Source organism: Vipera ursinii (assembly GCF_947247035.1).
Source record: "Vipera ursinii genome assembly, chromosome: 7".
NCBI classification, from domain to species: Eukaryota; Metazoa; Chordata; class Lepidosauria; order Squamata; family Viperidae; genus Vipera; species Vipera ursinii.
Window position 1 is genome coordinate 2,745,430 of NC_139521.1, and position 22,794 is coordinate 2,768,223.

Consider the following 22,794-nt stretch of genomic DNA (forward strand, 5'->3'; position numbering starts at 1 on the left):
CAATATTTTTTTCCTTCCTCCCTTCCTTCCCCCTCCCTCCCTCCCTCCCTCCCTCCCTCCCTCCCTCCCTCCCTCCCTTCCTTCCTTCCTTCCTTCCTTCCTTCCTTCCTTCCTTCCTTCCTTCCTTCCTCCTTGCAGACAGCCGGTCATTTGCCTTCTTTTAGAGAGTCGTTGAGGCCACTTGAAGCTTTGTCTGTGTCCTCAGGGTCACTTGAGGGGTGCAAATGGGTGTGGAGCCTCCTTGGAGCTGCTGAAAGGACTATGTGGTAGACTGGAGGTAGGTGATTTACAACACAGTCCTTTCAGCACTTCCGAGAAGGCTCCACACCCATTTGCACCACTCGGGTGACCCTGAGGACACAGACAAACCTCCAAGTGGTCTCAACGACTCTCTAAAAGGATGCAAATGACCAGCTCTCTGCAAGGAGTATAAATCCTTCCGTTTCTCACCATGCAGTCAGAGCTGAAGAAGCTTCTGGGACGAGAAGCGAAACGTCTTCAAAGGAAAAGCAAGAAAGTCCAGTGGCCTCCTGAAAAAAAGCACCTTCCTGACCCGGAGGACTGGGAATCTCCCCAGACCTTTACCCTGACCCTCCGTTTTTCTTTTCCCCAGAACCGACCTACGTCCCCTTTCTCATCGTGGGATCCATCTTCGTCGCCTTCATTTTCCTGGCGTCTTTCGTCGCCGTTTATTGCTGCACCTGCCTGAGGCCGACGCCCACCTTGCACCCCCCTTTGAGGTTCTCTCTGCGAAGCTACCCGATGGAGACTTTACCCATGATGCTCAGCTCCTCGAATTTAGGGATTCTCTCAAGGCAATCCAGCCCAACGGCCCAGTCCGCTCATCCGTCCGGATCCCTCGGGCCCGAGCTTGGAAGCCTGGAGACGTCCTCACCGCCCCCCTACGCAGCAGGTTGCTTCCCCACGGGCCAATCGGTCAACCTCGCTGCGTCCTCTGGATTTCCGGTGTCAGCCACCCCATAGCTACTCATACCTTATTGACCGAGGGGGGGGGGAGCTGGGCTGCCTCTGTGGGGGAAAACAGGTCTGAGATTCCCGCAGGAATCAAAGAGATCCCATGGTTTAGAGGACGATGTATTTACAAAGACGCTCGATCGGGACTATGTGGGTTTCATTGAGTTTTTCCCTCTGGTTTGGGGATGTGAAAGGTGAGTTGCTTGTTTTAACATCCGTGTTTTGGGGTGTCGGGGGGACCCTTTTAGTTTAAAATGTCTCTTTCGGTCGTAGCTGAATAGAGCAGAGCAGCATCAATGCAGGCACTCCTCGCCTTACAGCACTCCATTTAGGGACCATTCTAGAAAAAAGGGAGGGACAAGTTTTTTCATACTTACAACCATTGTGGAATCCCCGTGGTCACATGATCAAAATTCAGATGCTTGGCAACTGGCTATATACGATGGGGGTCCCCCGATCCCCTTTGATAACCTTCTGACAGGCAAAGTCCATGGGGGAAAAGCCAGATTCGCTTAACAACCAGGGTTGCTAACTTATCCACTGCAGTGGTTCGCTTTAACAACCGTGGCGAGAAAGGTCGTGGCGAATTCTAGTTCTGCCTTAGGCATGAAAGGCATCTAGGTGACTTTGGCCCAATCACCAGGAGACAGTGAGTTCTAGTTCTGCCTTAGGTATGAAAGGCATCTAGGTGACTTTGGCCCAATAACCAGGAGACGGTGAGTTCTAGTTCTTCCTTAGGTATGAAAGGCATCTAGGTGACTTTGGCCCAATCACCAGGAGACAGTGAGTTCTAGTTCTGCCTTACGCATGAAAGGCATCTAGGTGACTTTGGCCCAATCACCAGGAGACGGGGAGTTCTAGTTCTGCCTTACGCATGAAAGGCATCTAGGTGACTTTGGCCCAATCACCAGGAGACGGTGAGTTCTAGTTCTGCCTTACGCATGAAAGGCAGCTAGGTGACTTTGGCCCAATCACCAGGAGACGGTGAGTTCTAGTTCTGCCTTACACATGAAAGGCATCTAGGTGACTTTGGCCCAATCACCAGGAGACGGTGAGTTCTAGTTCTGCCTTAGGCATGAAAGGCATCTAGGAGCCCTTGGCCCAATCACCAGGAGATGGCTTAGCCATCTTTGAGTCCAACCCACCTCACAGGGTTATTGTTATGAGGAAAATAGGAGGAGGAAAATGTATTGGATATCTTTACTGCCTTGAGCTACTTGTAAAGATAATAAAGGCAGGATACAAAAGAATGAATGAATGATAAAATGGATCTCCTACATCTTGCCAAGAATGGTTCACCATTTAAAAGTGATTTCTTACAGGAATAGTGATCTCAAAAGAAAGTCGGTCTAATTGCTGGGGTTTGGGTGGCCATTGGAAACTCAAGTTATTCTGTTCTTAATTTAAGGATTCTGGGATTTTTGGAATTCGTTTTTGATATGGTGACTGGGGTTTTAAGCGTGGTCTCAGTCTGCGATCCCAGTTTGTACATTCTCAGGGGGGGACCTTCAATATACCTTGGTTCAAGTGAATGACTGGTGATCCGAAGATCTAAATTAACCTGGTTAGGTCAAGGGGGATATTCTCAATTGGATCAGTTATGATTTGATAAGGGAAGAAATTCACCATCTACGCCTAGCATGTTAGAAGGGCACTTTGAAAGTAGAAAGAGATTAAGAAAAGATTCCCTAAAAAAAAATAGAAATTTCAGCAAAACAACGGAGAACTAACTTTAACTACAGTTAGTAAAATCTTAAATTCTGGAGACTGAATGATGGAATGTATTTGCAAGTACTGCTGATAACCCTTGTTGTTGATTATTGTCAGACTATTTTAATAGATTTATCACCAGATTTAAGTAAGAAATCCCAAATAGGTAGTGTTACAGAAGCCGATAGAGAAAATTAAGTCAAAATGGAGCAAGTGATGAACCGTTTTAAGACTAATTGAATATATACATATATATAATTTACGTTACCACAAACTTACTTTTCTTGCAATATATTTTTAATCACATCAGTGAATCTGGTTTGAGGGTGGATCAGTGAAATGGAAATAGTTTTGTGGCAGACCTGTGACATTTTTTTGAATTTATAAACCTTTAGTCTAATTATCATTATGGACAAAATTTTATACTGGATTTTTATTCATGAAACTGGAGGACTAGTAACAGAGAACATTTTTTTCGCCCTGAACTATGGGTCAAGAAAAGATGTTTTGTTTTGGATAAAGTCTGAATATGCAAGTTTAGAAAAAGGCCCACTGTTTCTTATATTTATGGACTGTGAGATAGTTTTATCCAATCTTACAGATTTAGCTTTGCACAAGAATGCAATAACGCAGCTAGAATTTCAATTTGTTGCAAGTCAGATTTTATTAATCAGATTTAAGCTGGAACGGTCAGCACGGTGTGTCATAGATGAGATTGAAAATCATCTGAACTTATCTCTAAAATAATTTAATTGAAGGTTAGTGTAAAAGTAAAATGCTAAAGCAGCATCAGCCTTACAAAATTGTCATGTATTTATTTGTATGCCTTGGATACAGAAATGGGGTAAATGGGATTATATTTTTATTTCTAAAATCAGCGCCACGTAATGTTTCAGTGTTGTAATTTAAAGGGAAACCATGACATTAAAAGTTTTAGTAGTAACCAGTTTTCTACCAATAAATCATTTCACAGTGAAAGCAATACGCTTATTTGATGTTGATCGTTTAAATTAACATTTTCTACAATTTTGCCTGTTTTTAATGGTGTAAAGTTTTGTATCAAGCTGCCGAACTCATGCTGTTGTTTATTTTGCATTAAAAGATTAATGTCATCAGTGCAGAAATGCTGAAGCAGTATTTATGATTGACTTTTTAAGTATTAATATGGAAACAGCCTGACAGAAAACAAATCTTCCCGTTTCTAATTAGATTGCAATTCTATATCTCATGTCTTGTGTTTTAATGGGGCTTCTTAATAAATGTCTAGGATTAGATTTCACGCGCTCAGATGACAAAACTATAAGCAACAATTTCTTGGTTTTATTTCTATATGAAAAATAACAAAAGGGGAAATGATAACAGTATGTAGTTTCAGATAGAACAAATGGACTTGGGACACTTAAACCTGGCAATGAAATCATTATCGAAAATGCACGGTGGATGTTTGGTATTTATTCCTTCCAGCCTACACTCTTACACCAAGCCCTGGTTTAAACGTGGCTTGTTGTCCACATATCATGACAAAAAGCCGTAATTTCAGTAAATTTGCAATTTCAAACTGAAGTCCCCCTCTGAAGGTGGGAACCACCCCACCTTTTATTTTTGCAGTGCAATCTTTTGCATTCCATACAAAGCCTGCTGGTTCAGCTGACGGAGGATCCGTCCCGTTCTATAAATCAGGATTTACGAATCCAGTGGCTTGAGTTCACACATTGTACGAAGCTACGAAGGGTAATCTGCAAGATTTCGGCCTAACCTGGGAGAGACCCAGGCTGAACCTCAACCTCAGCTGTGGAATGAGTCCGGCAAATAAAACAATTAATCTTGATTGGTTGAAAAAAGCCGCAATTAGCTGGATTCACAGGGAAGCCATCCACGGTGGTTTGTCCAGCACAGAACATCGTGTACGTTTTAATCAATATTGTTTAGGGTTGGCTACTCTTCTTCTTTCAGGGGTTGTGGTAGGACAGATCTCCAGAAAGCCCAGTGATCTGTAGACTGACGCAGGATTCGTTCCTCTTCTCTCGCTTCTTTTTAAATATTTGCCTGAACCCACTCTGGAAGATCAACCGTTGGCGTAGGGAACACCTAGCTACAACCTCAACCTCAGATGATGGTGCACGGAAAGTTTGGAGAAGCAAAGACTGACTCCCTTCCAAGATGGAGGGGGTTTCCATTGGGAATCCTACCATTGTAAAGAAACGCCATCTTTAATTCAGAACGGGCTCCTATTCCACCATTCGGAGATGGCTCAAGATTTGAGGGTCCTCTCGGACCCTCAAGGCTCCCGGTCAACCAGCGGTCAGATTTTGTAACTTGTACACCATCGGCAGCCCTTCCTGGATGGAGACACCCTGATGTTGTTGTTCCTTTTTGTGGCTCAGCATTGAAAAAATAATAATAATAATTACAATTCTTCCACGGTTGCTTTCACTTCGTTGATTTATCATTAGATGGAATTGTATTTTTCTCCTGTCTCGCTCTGGAACAAACGCATCCTTTTGTTTCTCTACAACCGTTGAGATTTAAGTTTGCTTATTCTGGCTTTCTCCTCCTCCTCCTTAATATGTTCTGATAAGCACCATTCTGATATTGACAGAAAAGAATCTGCAAAGTATAGTTTAAAGGAGGAAAAATGGGCAATTTAGCCATTTACATGTAGTTTATCATTGCTGGGTTTCCCCCCCCCCTCTTAACAATTTGAATTATGCAAGCCAACTAGCCTTAAAGTTTATAGAAACATATTTTGATTAAAAAAATGGATATATGTGTCACAGTCACATAAGCTTTCGTGATGCACTTGGAATGCGTGCCACATTTCAGATCTGTTGGCTACATCGTTGAAATAAATTCCAAGGACGCCGTTATATATTTAAGATGCAGATACTGTAAATATCAGAGAATACTTAATGGCAAGTTTTATTGTTTTAACAGTTAGAAGACAAAACAATTAAAATTTGCAGTTCAGAACATGCACATTCACCAAATGCCAATAACACTGCATAGAAGTGAATATATTATTAAAATTTAATAACATTATAAAACAGTGCATTTAACATCCATTTAGAACAAAACCTGAGAAAGCTACCATAAACACGGAATCAAATTTTTCCTTCCCCCCCCTCTCCATTCATGCAGCTTCACAATTTCCACAGGAGTTTCAGCAGTAATAATTTAAGGGAGTAGAAAAATCCTACCTTACCTTGAATGCAGTCCTAAATATTATATAGTCCCTATTTTTATATATATATATATATATTTAAAAATCAACACTTCATGAAAATTGCAGCAGAAAACAAAGTTAATGCATTATGGCTTTAAATTTTAGAACAGGTTAAAACAACAACACTGAAACATGATTTAGCTTTTACACACCTGGGCCACAGTTTCTGCAATCACAAAATTTTAAATGGCTGCAAGTCTGTGCTGAAACCACTTAAAAAAGCAAGTAGGTACATACATTCACCGTCTATTTTCACCCTAATTTGTCGACTAATTCAATCCGTTTCAGGGGTCTTGAACATGTTTTAGAACAGAGGTCTCCAACCTTTGCAGGGTCCTGACACGGAGGGAAGAAGCGGTTTGCAAATTAGTGCGCGCACGCAAAAGGCGCCACATGCACTGGCGTGGTGCTACTGGCCCCGTTTGCGCATGTGCAAACGGGCCACATATACCCGCCCAGCACTAGCGGCCCTGTTTGCGCATGTGCAAATGGGCCGCGGACACCTGCCTGGCACTAGCGGCTCCATTCGCCCCCGTGCACATGCGCAAACGGGGCCAAGGATGCTAGCGCGAGTAGGGGGGAGTGCCAGCCATTTCCGTGGGCCGTGGCCCATAGATTGGGGACCTCTGTTTTACAAAACCTTTGGCGCGTAGTTGTTTCTGAGTTGACCATTCCACACTAACAAAATGAAGCTGACAATTCTAGCTGTTTACTAACGCTTCACTTTTGCATACCAAAGATAAATTTTGATGCCTCTTTCAGCTAACAGAGAAATAATGAGTTTTACAGCACAAGCATGCGTTCAGATCAGATTCACACTTTGACATGCAGACAGATTACTAAAACGTAACTGAAACAACGGCGTTTCCACAATACAGGAATCAGTGGTGGTGGTGGGAAGATCATATGGTCCAACTGTCAAGCAAGTAAAGAGTTTAACATCAACTGATTAAAAAAAAAGGATGTCTTCCCATATGAGGTTGTATTATTGTTTTTTTTGAAGCGTTTCCTCTATTGTTATACAACTAAAAAGGTTTTTAAACTATTACATTTTATGAAAATTCATTTTTGTAAGTAAGCCTCACCTAAGAACACATGACTACTTATGGCTTCAATTGGTTGATTTTTCTGGTTAAATCGCACCACATTCTTAACAATCATTTAATTAGAAATAATACACAGTTGCAGACATTCTTTTTTTATTTCTGAATGGTACCATTCTTTCAACGGTGATTTTTTTTTTAAAACCTTAACATAAATATTCCACAATACAAAATATACACAGAATGTACAATTTCCTTAATTTAAGTAACAAAGAAAAGTGTAATTTTTGAAACAAAACGTAAAAACCCTAGTTGAATAAAATATGCATGTCAACCAACATCCCTAAATATACACTATATTATACTATGTATTTCTACCTTATGGTGTAATAAATCACTCTGAAAGCTGCTCTTTGAAACCAAAACTACAGGCTTGCAAACGAAGATACGTTTTGTACATCCTGACCTGTTCCTTAGTTTACTTGGGTTTTATCTTCTTAGAAATCTGAAAATTTCATTTCTGTTTCAACCCAAACCTTTCTATACCATGAAAGGCAGCGTGGGCCAGACAAACTGTCCCTCCCCTTCACTTTATAAAGCACACTCTCAAAAACCTAAATGTCTGTTCGGCAAACGTTGAAAAAGTTTTCTGCCGTCTTTCCTGAACGGTTAGAAATCGGGGAGAACGTGAAAAAAAAAAGAAAGAAAGAGGGATCTTGAATAGAGCGGCGTATTTTAAAAGAGAGAGAGAGAGAAAAAAATCTAATATACAATAACGGGCAGTGGATGGGGTCTATCGTTTTTGTAAGGCTAGGCCACTTGGGAAGATTTCGCTTCCTGAATTCTAGCGATTATGCAAGATTCATGCCTTCGTGGGGATTCACCGAGGACAATCCCTATCAGAAGACAGCAGTGGGAAAAAAAACAACACAAAAAACAAACACAACTCTGCATGCAGATTATTATTCTAGGCCAATTGCATGCAAGACAGTCCTTTCATGCTGGTGGGGAGGGAGTGGCGGTTGACCCCTGACCCAATTTGTATGTCGCATTATTTATGATGTGCGTTTTGCCACGGTGGGCTGAGCTAAATATCCCCTCTGTCAGGGTCCATAAGAGCTTGCATTAGAATCAGGGGGTCTCTAACCTTGGCACCTTTTAAGACTTGTGGACTTCAACGCCCAGAATTCTGGGAGTTAAACGAGTCCACAAAGCCTTAACACGTTGCTGAAGTTGGACACCTCTGCAATAGTATGTATGTATGTGTATATATATATATATATATATATATATATATATATATATATATATATATATATATATATATATATATATATATATATATATATATATATATACACACACACACACACCACTAAAAACTGTACTGTAAGCATGCTACAGATTTGTTTTTTTTGTTTTTATAATTTGCTTCAGGAATCTTTTGCGGTGGACAAGCCACCACAAATTAATGTAAAGCAATAAGTCAGGGTTTTTTTTGTTTTTTTTAGATGTTCTGGATTGTGTAAATCTGACAATGTGAATCTGCACAACAGGTCAATTTATTGGGCTCTCGTTGATGTATTAAGTGTCTATGCTACAGATAACTTTCCTGAAGGCAATTTCAGGCTGTAAGATGGAAAAGTCCTTTTTCGGTAACAGGCTTTGTGGATTACTGGTTTATTTTCTGCTTCGCCCGAGAAAGAGAACTTTATACGGTGAGTGCAATTATGAAATAAGTATGAAAGACTCTATACTTAAGTCATAAATACATATTTCATATGTGCAGTATTTAGTAAATGGTGTTTCCAGTACACAGTTTTTAAAAATGGACTTAAAAGAGTAGAAACATTTATCATAACTTTTCTCCTTGCCTAGAGTTAAATTAACTGCACATGTCACAGAAATTAAGACATGGAACTGTCTACATAAAATATATTATAGATAAACTGAAATGGCTATTAACACGCACAGTGGAAAAACGACTGCAGTTTAATTGGCTTTTTCATTCTGATTTTACAAAATGACAGATTTAAAAACATTTACTCAAAACATTTCCGTTAATGAGAAGGGAAGTTTTACATCACTAGCTAGAAAATGTTTTTTTTATTTAAAACATACAACAAACCTTGCTATTTTAAATCCTCAAACTTTTGCATACTTTAATTTTAAATCAAATTTGGGAATGTACAAACAGAATCTTATTAAATACCCCAAATAAACTGTTTTATAGTGCAAACTGAATGCATACAGTAGTAAAGTACTAAACTGATATATTATCGATTAAAAGCTACATTTTCAAGCACACCTCCGCCCCAATGTGCTAAGGACAATCAGTTTCTGACTTCTGTAAATTTTACAAAATTCTGGATTGGCTTCTCTTTATAGGGCCTATAGATGTGTAAGCATAGGGGATGGATGCAATGCACCACAGTCTTGAAATACATCACTAATACAGTTGCCTCTTTCTCAGTCTGACAGTGTTCACACCTGTTCGGGAAACAGGAAACTTAGTTAAGGCACCATCCTTGTCTCTTTACCAATCCCAACAAGCAACCATTGTTGTTGTTGTTTTTAAATGAAAGTTCCTGATGATATCCATGGGGAAGGCAACAAAGGAACATCTGAATCTCACACACAAATGTCACCACATTGGGACTCTTAAGCAGGTAACAAGAAACGTACGCTGTGTTTGAATGTACACATTCTGTGACGAGAGTGTGAACGCAAAAAGAAAGGCTTCTGTAAGGCCGAAGGTGAAAGGAACCACAGATCTGAAATTAAATGCATCAAAATCAAATCCTATCCGTTTTCGTATTATTGTAAAACTTTTCAAGTACAGAGTATCAAACATGCAATTCTGACATCGGACACCGTTGCTAACGCTAACGCTTAGGGTTCTACGCGGGAGGACTAGGATGAGACATATGGAATTTCTTTGGCAAACAAGCTCATTTAACCCAATTCCTTCTCAGCATCTTGCTTTGCGATCTTGCTTTGTCACATGAATTAAGGTAATTAAAATGGTTCTTTAGCACTTGTGGAAATCAAAGGCTCATTATTTAATTTCACCACATATACACCTTGGCAAAGGCTCTGCTTCTCAATGTGTAGCATAGGTTGAGCAATCTCAACATATATTGAATATTTACACCTATCTCTCTCTCTGTCTGTCTACATATAGGAACAGTACTCATCTTTACTATAAATAAGCTGTTTGAAAAGGCTGCAGGTTACTTCTCGGTATCTGCTTACAAAATCCGACTCGCTCTTGGAAATGCTGAGGGATGGTGTGTTAAAGAGTATAGTTACTTGCACAGTGCTTATGTCTACTCAATAAGCGAACTTCAAGAAACAAGAGTTAACAATCTACAACTCCCCCCTAATCTTGTTACTAGACCATGTTGGCAGACCGCGGGAAATACGCATTAATTTGGCTGGAGTATGGCAAATACTGAACGCCAGGTGACTCTCTCCTTCACCATTCATCGGGCCTCTGCTTCGTCGTGTCGTAGGCTCGTATGACTTCCGACTGCGAAACAACTCCATTTTCGTCTTGCGAGAAAGCGTATCCATCTGGAAGTAGAGAGTTGAGTGGGCGTTGAGAAACAACGGGGATCTTTCTAATCCTCTTTCAATCTGAAATACGGGTAGTCCTCGACTTACGACGGTCCGTTTAGTGACGGTTCAAAGTTACAAGGGCACTGGGAAAAAGTGACCCGCGACCCATTTTTCCACTCTTACGACGACTTTTCCAGTGTCCTCAGGGTCACCTGATCAAAATTAGGACGCTTGGCGCAACCGACTCGTATTTATGACGGTCACTGTGTCCCGGGGGGGGCATGCGTTGTGTGTCACACGATCCCCTTTTGCGACCTTCTGATGGCAAAGTCAATGGGGATATCCAGATTCGCTTAACGACCGTGTTGCTAACTTAGCAACAGCAGTGACTCGCTTAACAATGGTGGCGAGAAAAGTCGTAAGATGGGGCAAAACTCACTTAACGGCTGTCTCACTTTGCAGCGGAAAATCTCGGGCCCAATTGTAACCGTAAGTCGAGGACTACCTGTACAGAGAAACATTTTGTTCAGGCTAACACTAGGCACCCACATAGAAAGGATAGGAAAGGATAACAGATTTGGCGAGCCATCAATACAGTTTCCAAACCGAAACTCAGAAGAACATTTATCAATAATGTGACGTGATTAAAACAAGTGTGATTAAAGATTAGATCCTTTAAAATACCAAATTCCAAGAAGAAATTAAAGTGCCAGGACATCTGACCCTCTTTAGATCAGATCTAGTCCAAGATCTGTTGGGCACAACAGGCTATCAAACTGCTCATGAAAGTCGAGGGATTTTATTTATTAATTCATTAAACGTATATGCTGATCATTTCACTGATATAGTGATTCTGGGTGGCTTGTAGAATAGTGAAAAGCAAAAAAAAAGTTAATTTAAAAATTAGAGAAACAGGAAACTAGAAACCAAGAGGGCCAGCAACACGGGGCAGGAATCTTTTCTCTGCCCCGTCAGCCACTCCCAGGACCAGGTTTTTAGGCTCTGCTGGAAGGCCAGGAGTAGGGGGGCCGACCACACCTCCAGTGGGAAAGTATTGTGAGATTAATTCCCTTTAAAATTGACTTTTTTTAAAAAAAAAATTCCATTTGCTTATTTATGTGTTCGAAATATCTGCCCTTTGCTTTTTTCGCTTTGGCAAATCTTCAATCAGTTTACACTGCAGGAGGCAGATGGAACTTTAGAACAATACATATGAGCTAATCGGCGGGTCACCAAATTTCTGACGAGACCTTGCTGTTATTTGTGGTTGTTTTGACTTTTGTGTGGCTTTCTCGCACACCTCACATACTTACGAAGCAAATTCTGCTGCACAGATTCAGAGCGGTACAAGTTGACGTGGTTTTTCTTAAAGACGTTTTTTAACAGCTGAGCTCTTTCAGTTAAGCTAGGAAAGAAAGGTGACAAGTTGATGAAATGCACTAAAATTTGTGGCGGGTGAGTGGGGCAAAAACCCAGACCGCGATGATAACAACTATTGAACAGCATATTGGAAACGAACAAATGGCAGCAATCATCACCCATTTAACATCAATGTGTTAAATGGGTGACATATATAACATCAGCTACATTATACAGCTACTTAGGGACTGTAAATGGAATTATTTATTGGCAACGCTACTTTGGTCTGAGCTCCTATTATCAAAGCCAGTTCTGTATTTCACAACGATCGGGCTCTTAATAAGTACTGTAGCTGGAAAGATGATTATTATTTTTGTTTACTTTATGCTTTAAATCAGGGTTGCAGATTTAGCCTCAAAATTGATAGCATCTTCCAATATCTGAGGGTCTGTCCCAGGGCAGAGGGCCTTGATTTACTTTCCAAAGCACAAGGAGGCGGGACTAGAAGAGAGATCCAATCTAGAATGAAGGAGAAAATGCCTGAGAGAGAGCAATTAGCCAGTGGAACTCCTTGCCTTCAGAAGTTGGATGTCAACGCTGCAAACATTTGACATGTTTTTGCACTGACGACGTCAGAGACGGCCTTTTGTTTAAGCTGCTTCGCTTTCAATCTTGAAGGGAGGGAAATTTCAAACGGCTATTTTGAGAAGAGACGTTTAGCCGGGCGTGGAAGGGGAAGAAGTGAAACTTCGAATGTAAAACTAATTGGTGGATTTATGACGTGTAATTAGGGGAGGGAGATTGTACAGGGTGTGATGTATCAAGGGGAGGAGAGGTCAGATTCTGGCATCCCTCCAGGAGTGCCGATGTTTCGTTTCATTACTAAGACTTTTTAGATAAATAATAATAATATGCCTGCAATTTGTTTGAACTGTCTCATTTATCGCAACCATGACATTGTGGGTGCTTCATCACTGCAGGTTTTTAAGAAGAGACTGGGCAGCCATTTGTCTGAAATGGTATGCGTTGTCTCCCTGCCTGAGCAGGGAGACGGGGTTGGACTAGAAGACCTCCGAGGTCCCTTCCAACTTTGTTATTCTGCGTGCCCCAGCATTGCTTCAAGATTCTTCCATCCCTTTGACAATAGTTTTGTTCTAGGCCTTCCCGATTTCTTCCCTCCTTTACACCATTCCATTAAAAGTTGTAAAAAGCGTGAAAGGAAACACAGGTTTGGAAAACAGAGGTGAAGCCCTCTAGCTGTTGCCAGGTATTTGGTGAGTCTTACCTTGTGAAGAGTTAGGAGGGAGAGTTAAAGGGCATTAAAATGATAAATGGTATTTTAATTATAGACTAGCAACGCCTTATCTGAATTACAGGTTTATGAAATAATGCTGTTAACTACACTGTCATTACTTACATATTATATTTACTCTGTGACTATAATTAAAGTTATGTTATATTATCATATATGATATTATAGTTACTCTTAACTACTCTGGGAGATGAAGCCAAGAAAAAAAAGAGAGAGAGAGTGCTATTACCACATAATAATAGTACAAGGAATGAAATAACTGAATTGAAGTTTTACAAAAAATTAAATTTGCAAGGTAAAGGGCTACTGCCAAGCAGAAGCTATTCTTCAGGTATATTCAAATGCATCCTTGTGTGCAGCCATTTGAAGTCCCTTATTTCCAACAGCTTCTGGTTAGGGGTTCAACTATTTCCCTTTCAGGCCCACTGAAATATACATATCATAATGAACTATTATTATGCGGTGGCTCAGTGGGTTAGGACGCTGAGCTTGTCGATCAGAAGGTCGGCAGTTTGGCAGGTCAAATCCCGAGTGCCGCGTAACAGAGTGAGCGCCTGTTACTCGTCCCAGCTTCTGCCAACCTAGCAGTTCGAAAGCACGTAAAAATGCAAGTGGAAAAATAGGGACCACTACGGTGGGAAGGTAACAGCGTTTCGTGCGCCTTTGGCGTCTAGTCATGCCGGCCACATGACCACGGAGACGTCCTCGGACAAGCGCTGGCTCTTCGGCTTTGAAACGGAGATGAGCACCGGCCCCTAGAGTCGGAAATGACTAGCACGCATGTGCGGGGGAACCTTTACCTTTACCTAATGAACTATTAGTAGAAATAAGGCTCCTTTAACTGGCTAGATGCAATAGGACAGGCTATAAGCTAAACCCCGCTCTTCTCAGCAGGCTGAACTAGTTGCATAGTTAGTTCAAGTGGATACTGAATTAATTGGAAGAGAATGCCTAATTAACTACAGCAATATGTGGTTCATTTTATGAGCAAAATTCATTCAAGAACCTTTATGACTTTTGATTTTAGACTCCAAGCGGTGAGGTCAAATCAGGCCAAAGCACATAAATAGAATGCTAAAATATTCGAGCTTGGAGGGAAATTACTGATAATCATATTTTACCTTTTGCCTTGCAGAACAACGCCTGGGTCTTGCGATTTGGCTTCCAACTCCTGAACTTCATCTACTAAGGTTTTAAATGCTGCCCTCTTCACTCTAAAAGAAGATTTAAAAAACTTTTTGTTAAATTTGTTTTAAAATTCTAAGGCTTTTTATCGGCCCGCAAATATGGGCATAAAATTAAACGCAACCCAGTAACGTTAAATTCAGTCCCACAACAGTATTATCTAAGAAAGAATATGTATTACGCTGGTGCAGCCCACAGAAAACTCAGATCATTCATTCATTTTTAAGATTAACCATTAGGGAACTAGGGAGTAAGTTTTTCCCAAAGAAGCATTGTATTCATACAGTATATGTGCTTTTAACATTTTTTACTTTCACATAATAAAACTGTGATACACAGTATTATACATTGTTCTCCTCTGAAGAGTAATCTCAGCCAAAGGAACAATCTGCCAAAGTAGGTCATAATTTAGTAGACTTAAGGAATCAACTCTCTATATATGTGTAAATCTAATTGAGCCTGTATTTAATTAGGAAGATATGCCAATAATTATACTACATCATTAAATGCACTTACGTAGGAATACATCCTGTTGAACTAATGGGATTTTGTCCTGAGTTAGCTGGGAAGACTGCACATTAATTTTAGCTAATTAACAAATGGGCAGATTAATTATTCGGTCGACCATATATTAATTATACCATACTTACACTTTATATACTACATCAAATATCAGCGCTGTCATTGGAATACTAAATAAGCCCATCCAGAAGACTCCAGAGCTGAACAACATCACGGCCTATATAGATTGAAAAAAAACAAAAAAACACATACAACGTTGGCAATGATGGTAAATAAAATATCTCTGGAAGGCTAATCTTCATAAATCACCTACGTAGAAAAAGAAAATAGTGCCAATAGAAGAGAATATTTGTAGCTCAGGGTTGAACTGTGGGGTCCTTGGTGCTTTCTGGAGGTGGCTGCTTTCTTGCAGACATTTCATAATCTCATCTGTGCTAGAAGGAAGCGGTGGTGGTGTGTGTTTGTGTATGTATATCTATCCCACACCCTTCTACTCAGTGCTAGAAAGGAATAGGGTTTGTGGAGAGGAGGAAGGAAGGAAGGAAGGATGGAAGGAAGGAAGGAAGGAAGGAAGGAAGGAAGGAAGGAAGGAAGGAAGGAAGGAAGGAAGGAGGACAACTGTGGGGTCCTTGGTGATCTCTAGAGTTGGTTGCTTTCTTGCAGACGTTTCATTACCCGACTAGGGAACATACTCAGTGCTAGAAAGAAATAGGGTTTGAGGAGAAGGAGGAGGAGGAGAAAGGAGACAACTGTGGGGTCCTTGGTGCTTTCTGGAGGTGGCTGCTTTCTTGCAGACATTTCATAATCTCATCTGTGCTAGAAGGAAGTGGTGTGTGTGTGTGTGTGTGTGTGTGTGTATCCCACACCCTTCTACCGCTGATGACGCTACCTAGTTGGGTAATGAAATATCAGCAAGAAAACCACAGAGCTCAGAGAGCACCGAGGACCCCACACTCCTCTTCCACTCTGCAAACCCTTTTTTTTTGTTCTAGCCCTGAAGAAGTCACCCAGTTGACTAGTGAAACGTCCGCAAGAAAAGCACCGAGCTCAGACTGCAGCACGAACCCCACATTAAAAAATGAGCTCCGACCTATAAAAATGTATTTTATTGTCTCCAGGGATTGCAAAGAGAAGGAAAGCCTGCTGGTGGGGTGTTTCATTGCCTGGAAATGAAGACCAAAGGCTGGTGCAGCACGATTGTCCCAGAAGGGGAACACAGTAACTTGCGTACCTTTGAATACACACACACACACACACATAACATATATACACACAGACATGTGTGTGTGTGTGTGTGTGTGTGTGTGTTTGTGTATGCGTATATGTATATTTCCTCCTGAAAACATTTATTATTATTATTATTATTATTATTATTATTATTATTAATAATTATTATTATTATTATTATTATTATTATTATTATTATTATTATTATTATTATTATTTAATTTGTATACCGCCCTTCTCCCGAAGGACTCAGGGTGGTGAACAGGGCAATACATAATAAAAACAGGATACAAAAATTAAAAAGTAATTAAACAGCAATGCCCGTAAATAAATTAATACACATTAAAAGTTAAGACCGATTTATAAAACCCAACCCCATCCCATCACCAACCCAACCTATTTACATGGCTACTGGCCTTTAAAACTCAACAGAAAAACTCTGTGGGCATCTAGTGCAACACATGGTATACAAATAAAATTATTATTATTATTATTATTATTATTATTATTATTATTATTATTATTATTATTATCGGCATTATTATTTTCTTCAGGATTGCCACGGTTTTCATCTTCGTTCTAGCGTTATTTTTAATGTTTTGGTTGTTTTTTTAAAATGATTTGGGTTACCTTGCAATCATCCCATCGTTTTACCGTCGGGATAACACTGATCTGCAAAATTTTAGGCAGTGGGATAAAATATGCTGAATGCGGAAACCTATAAAACAGTTGCGGGTTAACTGAGAGTTTTTCATTTACGCGTCCCTAGTCCTTTATTCGCTCTCCGGAGAAGGGGATGGGATTACACGAAAGCACCGTAAACGTTGGATTAAACGTTGCCCCTGGATTAACAACGGACGTTTACAAGTGAGATTCCCAAGATATTTTAAGTGAATTTAGAAGCTGAGGGGGGCATACGGCACGCACACGGCTTTTATTTCTCTCATTAGCTCCAGATACACGCAGGAGAGTGGCCATTTCAGGTTTCAGTAGGATAGCATGACACGAGGAACACGAGCAACGTCCAAAACGAAACGGATCCAAGATGTTGGAGAGGAGTTTTTGGCAACTGCATCTGTTCAAAAATCAGGGGAACGGATGGATCCTCACCTCAATCCAAGGGCAAACAGGGAAATTTACAGCCAGGAGCTTTGAAGGGTTTTTATAACTCTTCTGCTAAATGCAACAGTATGCCTCAAAAACAACAACAACACTCATTTGGATCTATCAATGCTTCTGGAAGAGGGGGGGAGGCCTGATAATCCCCTGGGACTGCAGCCTGCCCCCCCCAAAAAAAAATCACTCCAGAGAGACAAGGGACCCTTTTTCCTAAGGCTTGAGGAGCAGGGGGCCGATGGGGCAGGGGAGTGAAATCCGTGGCCCCTCTTGTGTCCGCAGCGATGCAGTTTTGTGTGCTTTGGGAAGGCATTTAAATTGAACCGAGTGCCTGCCTTTGCCGGGATCCAAGTGACTTTACAGGTGGGAATGGAAGCTGCTCTCTGGGATTTAATCCAGAGGAACGAATACTGATGCTCCCGCAGAATTAAGATCCGTAACGCACGAAAATGGCAGAAAGTGAAGAGGAACTAAAGAGCCTCTTGTTGCGAGTGAAGAAGGAGAGTGCAAAACTTGGGTTGAAACTAAACATTAAGAAAACCAAGATCATGGCATCTGGCCCTCTCAATTCCTGGCAAATAGATGGGGAAGAAATGGAGGTAGTGACAGATTTTATTTTCCTGGGCTCCAAGATCACTGCAGATGGGGACCGTAGCCAAGAAATTAAAAGACGCTTGCTCCTGGGGAGGAAAGCCATGGCAAATCTAGACAGCACACTAAAAAGCAGAGACATCACCCTGTCAACAAAAGTGCCTATAGTCAAGGCTATGGTCTTCCCAGTTGCAATGTATGGCTGCGAAAGTTGGACCATAAGAAAGGCCGAGCGCCAAAGAATTGAAGCCTTTGAACTCTGGTGCTGGAGAAGACTCCTGCGAGTCCCTTGGACTGCAAGGCGATCAAACCGGTCGGTCCTAGAGGAGATCCACCCTGACTGCTCTTTAGAAGGCCAGATCCTGAAGCTGAAACTCAAATCCTTTGGCCACCTAATGAGAAGGAAGGACTCACTGGAGAAGTGCCTAATGCTGGGAAAGGTTGAGGGCAAGAGAAGAAGGGGACGACAGAGAAGGAGGTGGCTGGATGGAGTCACTGAAGCAGTAGGCGTGAGCCTAAAGGGACTCCAGAAGATGGTAGAGGACAGGAAGGCCTGGAGGAACGTTGTCCATGGGGTCGCGATGGGTCGGACACGACTTCGCAACTAACAACAACAACGCACGAAAGAAAAAGAGGCTAGTTGCTCTTGCTGAAAGTGTGTTGCGCAAGTGCTGGAGAAGAAAGGCCGAGTTGATGTGTAGTGGGGTGGGGTGGATGGGGGAAGCAGGCCAAGAGAAAATGATAAATAGGACTGATTTCTGAATTAAAAATAAAGGCCAAAAAAATAATAATGGCTGGATTAAGGGGTGGTGGTGGATTTAAATAGCATGCTTTTAAAGAAGAAAAAGGTTCTTAATGACTTTTTAAAGTTAGGGAAACAACCAAAGAGCTACATCCCTTGCCTAAGCCCCCTTGTATGAAGAAGTTGCTTGGTGAAACAGCAGAATTGATAATGTAGGTCTCAGGATGTTAATTCTGAGCATTGTGATGCTAACTACGGAGGAAAGAACAAGGGCTGCCCACATTCACTCAATCCAGCCTTTGGCTTTACAAAATGAGCAACCTGAATTGAAAAGGGGGGCGGGGGGGGGGGAGAGAAGGAAAACCACCAACGTTTTTTTTTTCTTCTGCATCATATTTGAAAGCTTGTCAGATTTTTTTTTCTCGCCCCCTTTCCCCTTTTGCGGAGTTAATCCAAAGCTAAAAAGATTTAAAGCTGACATTCACTTTAAAGACAGAAAGCTTCTTTGTACCGTTTTTTTGGGTGAAGAGGGAGAAATGCACAATCCCACGGAGGTATTCCCTTCCTTTCTGTCTGTGTGTGTGTGTGTGTGTGTGTGTGTGTGTGTGTGTGTGTGTGGACTCAGCAGAACCATTTTGTCTCTAACTTTTCACATCTCTCTGCCCGCAGACGGGTCAGCTGGGAAACGGCAAAAGGATCCAGGGCGGACAATGGCGCTTAACAGGGAAGGCCTGTTCTGGGCTGGACTCCGTCTGCCTTTTCGCGATTTACACATTCGCCGCCCGGCCGCCCAGTGCCAAGTCTCCTGCCCCCCCCCCCCCGGCCCCTTTTCGGCCTTGGGAAATCGAGCGCAACCTGCTCAAAGACGTAAGGGAGAAAGACAGATCGCCAGCGAATCGGCCTCAGTGGAGCTGAACGGGCTTAGAGAACCGGTTCGGCGTTAACAGGTGAAAGCCTCCCTCTGGATTTCTGTCGACTTTCGGAGACACGCAAGAAGCATTTTAGAACAGCCGCTTTAACCATTTCACCAAACTGGGCTGCCTTATTGGCCGGTTAGATTTTTTTTATCCTTCAGGTGGCGAGCGTGTAGAGTGCTTCTTCCTCCTCTTTTTCCCCACAACGACCCTGTGAGGATGGTTGGGCTGAGAGAGTGACTGGCCCAAGCCACCCAGCTGCCTTTCATGGCTAAGGCAGAACTGTTTTCTTATCTGAACATTCTAACACACACACACACACACACACACACACATACGTGTGTGTGTGTGTGTGTAAGATTTTTTTCTTATATCCCGGAGTTCGTTTTTATTTTTACTGATTTCAAACACACACACACACACACACACACACACACACACACACACACACACAAATAAATTTGGATTGCTGACAAAGAATTAAAGGGAGACTGATATAGCTATTTCAAGCTTCTTTGCTCTCATAAGTCAGCCACAGCTGGAAATAGCTATATCAGTCTTCCTTTAATTCTTTGTTAGCAATCCAAATTTATTTAATATCAACAATTGTCGCAGTTGCGACTGCTGCCTGTGGGTGGCCCTAGTTTGGGCTGATACAGGCAAAAGATTTCGCTCATATTTGGATCGACGAGGTGCTCAAAAACACTCAAGACATATATATATATGTATGTATGTATGTACTGACTCCCTTATCATTCAGCCCTTGCTCTGATGTCAACAGCTTGTTGACAAAAGCTCAGCAATGAAGAATTTTTTCTTATATCCCGAAGCTCATCTGATTTCAAACATATATATATATACACACACACACACACACACACACACACATATACATATCTATATATACATATATCTATATATCTAAATAGTTAACAAGTTAACAAGCATTTAACACACACACACACACACATATATACATATATACACATATATACATATATACATATATATAATCATCATCATCCCCTAGAAGTGAATCTTCAGGCTTCTGTTTAAATGCTTTTCTGAAACTTTTTTTTTTTTAATGCTGGTGTGTCAAAATACCACCTTCGGGAGAACTCCTAAACTGTTGAGAAGATTGCCAACAAGTTTTCAATCACCTCCTGCTTGAAATAAAAATTATAACACGTGTTTTTTCAAAAGTTGGTGTTAATTAAAAGAAATATTACCTCCCCTGACATGTCCGGTGCCATCGGAATGATTGGCCACAAAGAAGAATAGACGCCAAAAAATACTATCCAGAGGACAATGCTGCCCCATATAGCTATATGACTAAACTGGAAAAAAGAAAAGAAAGAAACGCAGTTAGTCAATGAATATTTTTAAAAGACTGTATCTTTATAAATCTGAATAAGGCCCCCCCTCAAAAAATCCACCAGTAATTAAAAGTCTCTGTACATTGCCTAAGTAGAAATGAACTGCTATCATTCATTGCTTTGTAATGTTTTAAAGACATCTTACCAAAGTCCAATATGAAGTCTCCAGTCCAGCTTTTAAGCACACTGTTATGACCACAAACTTTAAAAAAAAAAGAAAAAAAGAGAGGAGAGACGTTACTTTACTTTTCCTGACCGGGTTAACGTTGAACTGAGATTGAAAGCCGCAATTTCATCATCAAAGAAATGTTTAACCTTCTCACGTCTGCACATACAGAATTTGAGAAACTTGTTATCTTGCTTCTGCATTCGGATAGGGATCGAGTGCGCGCACACACAAGTGACTTATATTCTGGAGCTTAGGAGTGAGAGAGTGTGCATCCCTGGGTTGCGGGCGCGTTTGGCAAAGGACGACTGAGGAAAACACACAAACTCAACCCACGAGTTGTCCATATGTCATCTGGGGCAACAACACCCCAGAGGCTTTTCTTAGATGAAGACATTGATGGGAAAAACAAAACGACGCTCGTCAGAAATCTGAAAGTAGATGATCAGCGTAGGACTGCTCTTGTATAAAAATGACACCTTTGGTTGTTGCTAGCAGAAGCAACAGCCCTTCAGATTTATATACCGCTTCATAGTGCTTTACAGCAATGCCCCTCAACCTCTCGGGCACCACGGGTGTGTGGTTTCACACACATGTGCAGATGAAGCTTTGCTCTCTTGTGCGACCCCCGTTCCTAACGGGCCACGGAGTGTACTGGGCCACAGCCTGAGGGTTGGTGACCCCTGTTTTGCAGCCCCTCTCTAAGCAGTTTACAGAGTCATCCTATTGCCCCTTCCCCCCCTCAACAATCTGGATCCTCATTTTACCAACCTCAAAAGGATGGAAGACTGAATCAGTCTTGAGGATCGTACTCCAGGCAGTGGGCAGAATTAGCTTGCAATGCTGCGTTTTAACCACTGCGCCACCGGGGCTTTTAAGTGACCTCCAAGGTCCCTTCCAACATCATCATCATCATCATGACTCAGTGAGGTCACTGCAGCATACACTGCTCCTTCCAGTTTAAGATCTCAGCTGGATTACTATGAGGAGAACTTACCGTATATACGGCATTTCCCAAAAGCAGATAGTCCGAAGTTCTACCACTGGCAAACACAGTATCTGTAAAATAATAACACTGCCAACACTAAGAGATTAGGTATCGTGCTTCCGACAGATGAAACTCTTCAAAAGAACTTCGAGGCATTGTTTACCTTAAAGGATCTTGTATTCGAGTAGCAGAATATCGGCACTTACCTAATCGAAGCCAAAAGCTGAATTCCCCTCCCCTGGGCACTTAAGCGCAATTCCCTCCTCCAATTGACCGTTATAAATCACGTTCCCCAATTAGCTTGAAGCACGGGCTTCCTCTCCAGCTGCCAATTCTTTATCAGCTCTGGGCTCAGTAGCCTTGATTCTCACGCTAAGTTTAGTGTTGCTATGTCTAGCTGGACTCTCATTCACATCCCTTCCCTCCCAGCATCATCTAACTCTAAAAGCGAACGGGAAAAAGATGGCTACATTTCCAGCCGTTGTCAATGCAAAAACATCTGAGGTTAGCAGCAGCGTTGACAAAGGGCATGCAATTTCTTTCTTTCGTTACATCAATATGGCTGCCAATTCACCCTCTCCTACAAATGTCTCAATACCGGTACTTCGAGAAAGAAAAGATGGTAGCTTGTATAAATGGATAAACTACCAGCCATATTTATATGTAAGCAACCACACTTCTATGTACACAGCACATTTTTATAACAGGGCAAACAGGTGAAGAAGGAAATCTGGAGTTAAAGAGGAAAAAAAATATCCAGGGTTTCTCAACCTGGGCAACTTTA

The 22,794-nt window shown here is 41.4% G+C and overlaps 1 protein-coding gene across 8 annotated transcripts in view; it reads right to left on the reverse strand.

The window, feature by feature from the left end:
* Positions 1 to 8,289: 8,289 nt before the first annotated feature.
* ATP8A1 (ATPase phospholipid transporting 8A1) overlaps positions 8,290 to 22,794 on the reverse strand; it is a 78,039-nt gene continuing 63,534 nt past the window's right edge. For 4 of the 8 annotated variants that reach the window (XM_083367617.1, XM_083367620.1, XM_083367621.1 and 1 more), the window contains 7 exons: positions 22,020 to 22,081; positions 21,002 to 21,058; positions 20,710 to 20,817; positions 15,019 to 15,107; positions 14,305 to 14,397; positions 11,826 to 11,917; positions 8,291 to 10,527 (listed from right to left, as the gene is read on the reverse strand). In XM_083367617.1, the coding sequence (XP_083223743.1) occupies positions 10,430 to 10,527; positions 11,826 to 11,917; positions 14,305 to 14,397; positions 15,019 to 15,107; positions 20,710 to 20,817; positions 21,002 to 21,058; positions 22,020 to 22,081 (599 nt within the window). In that variant the 3' untranslated portion in view covers positions 8,291 to 10,429. Of the gene's footprint in view, positions 10,528 to 11,825; positions 11,918 to 14,304; positions 14,398 to 15,018; positions 15,108 to 20,709; positions 20,818 to 21,001; positions 21,059 to 22,019; positions 22,082 to 22,794 lie in introns of all 8 variants that reach the window. The other 4 variants (XR_014493051.1, XR_014493052.1, XM_083367619.1 and 1 more) reach the window with 4 other exon arrangements.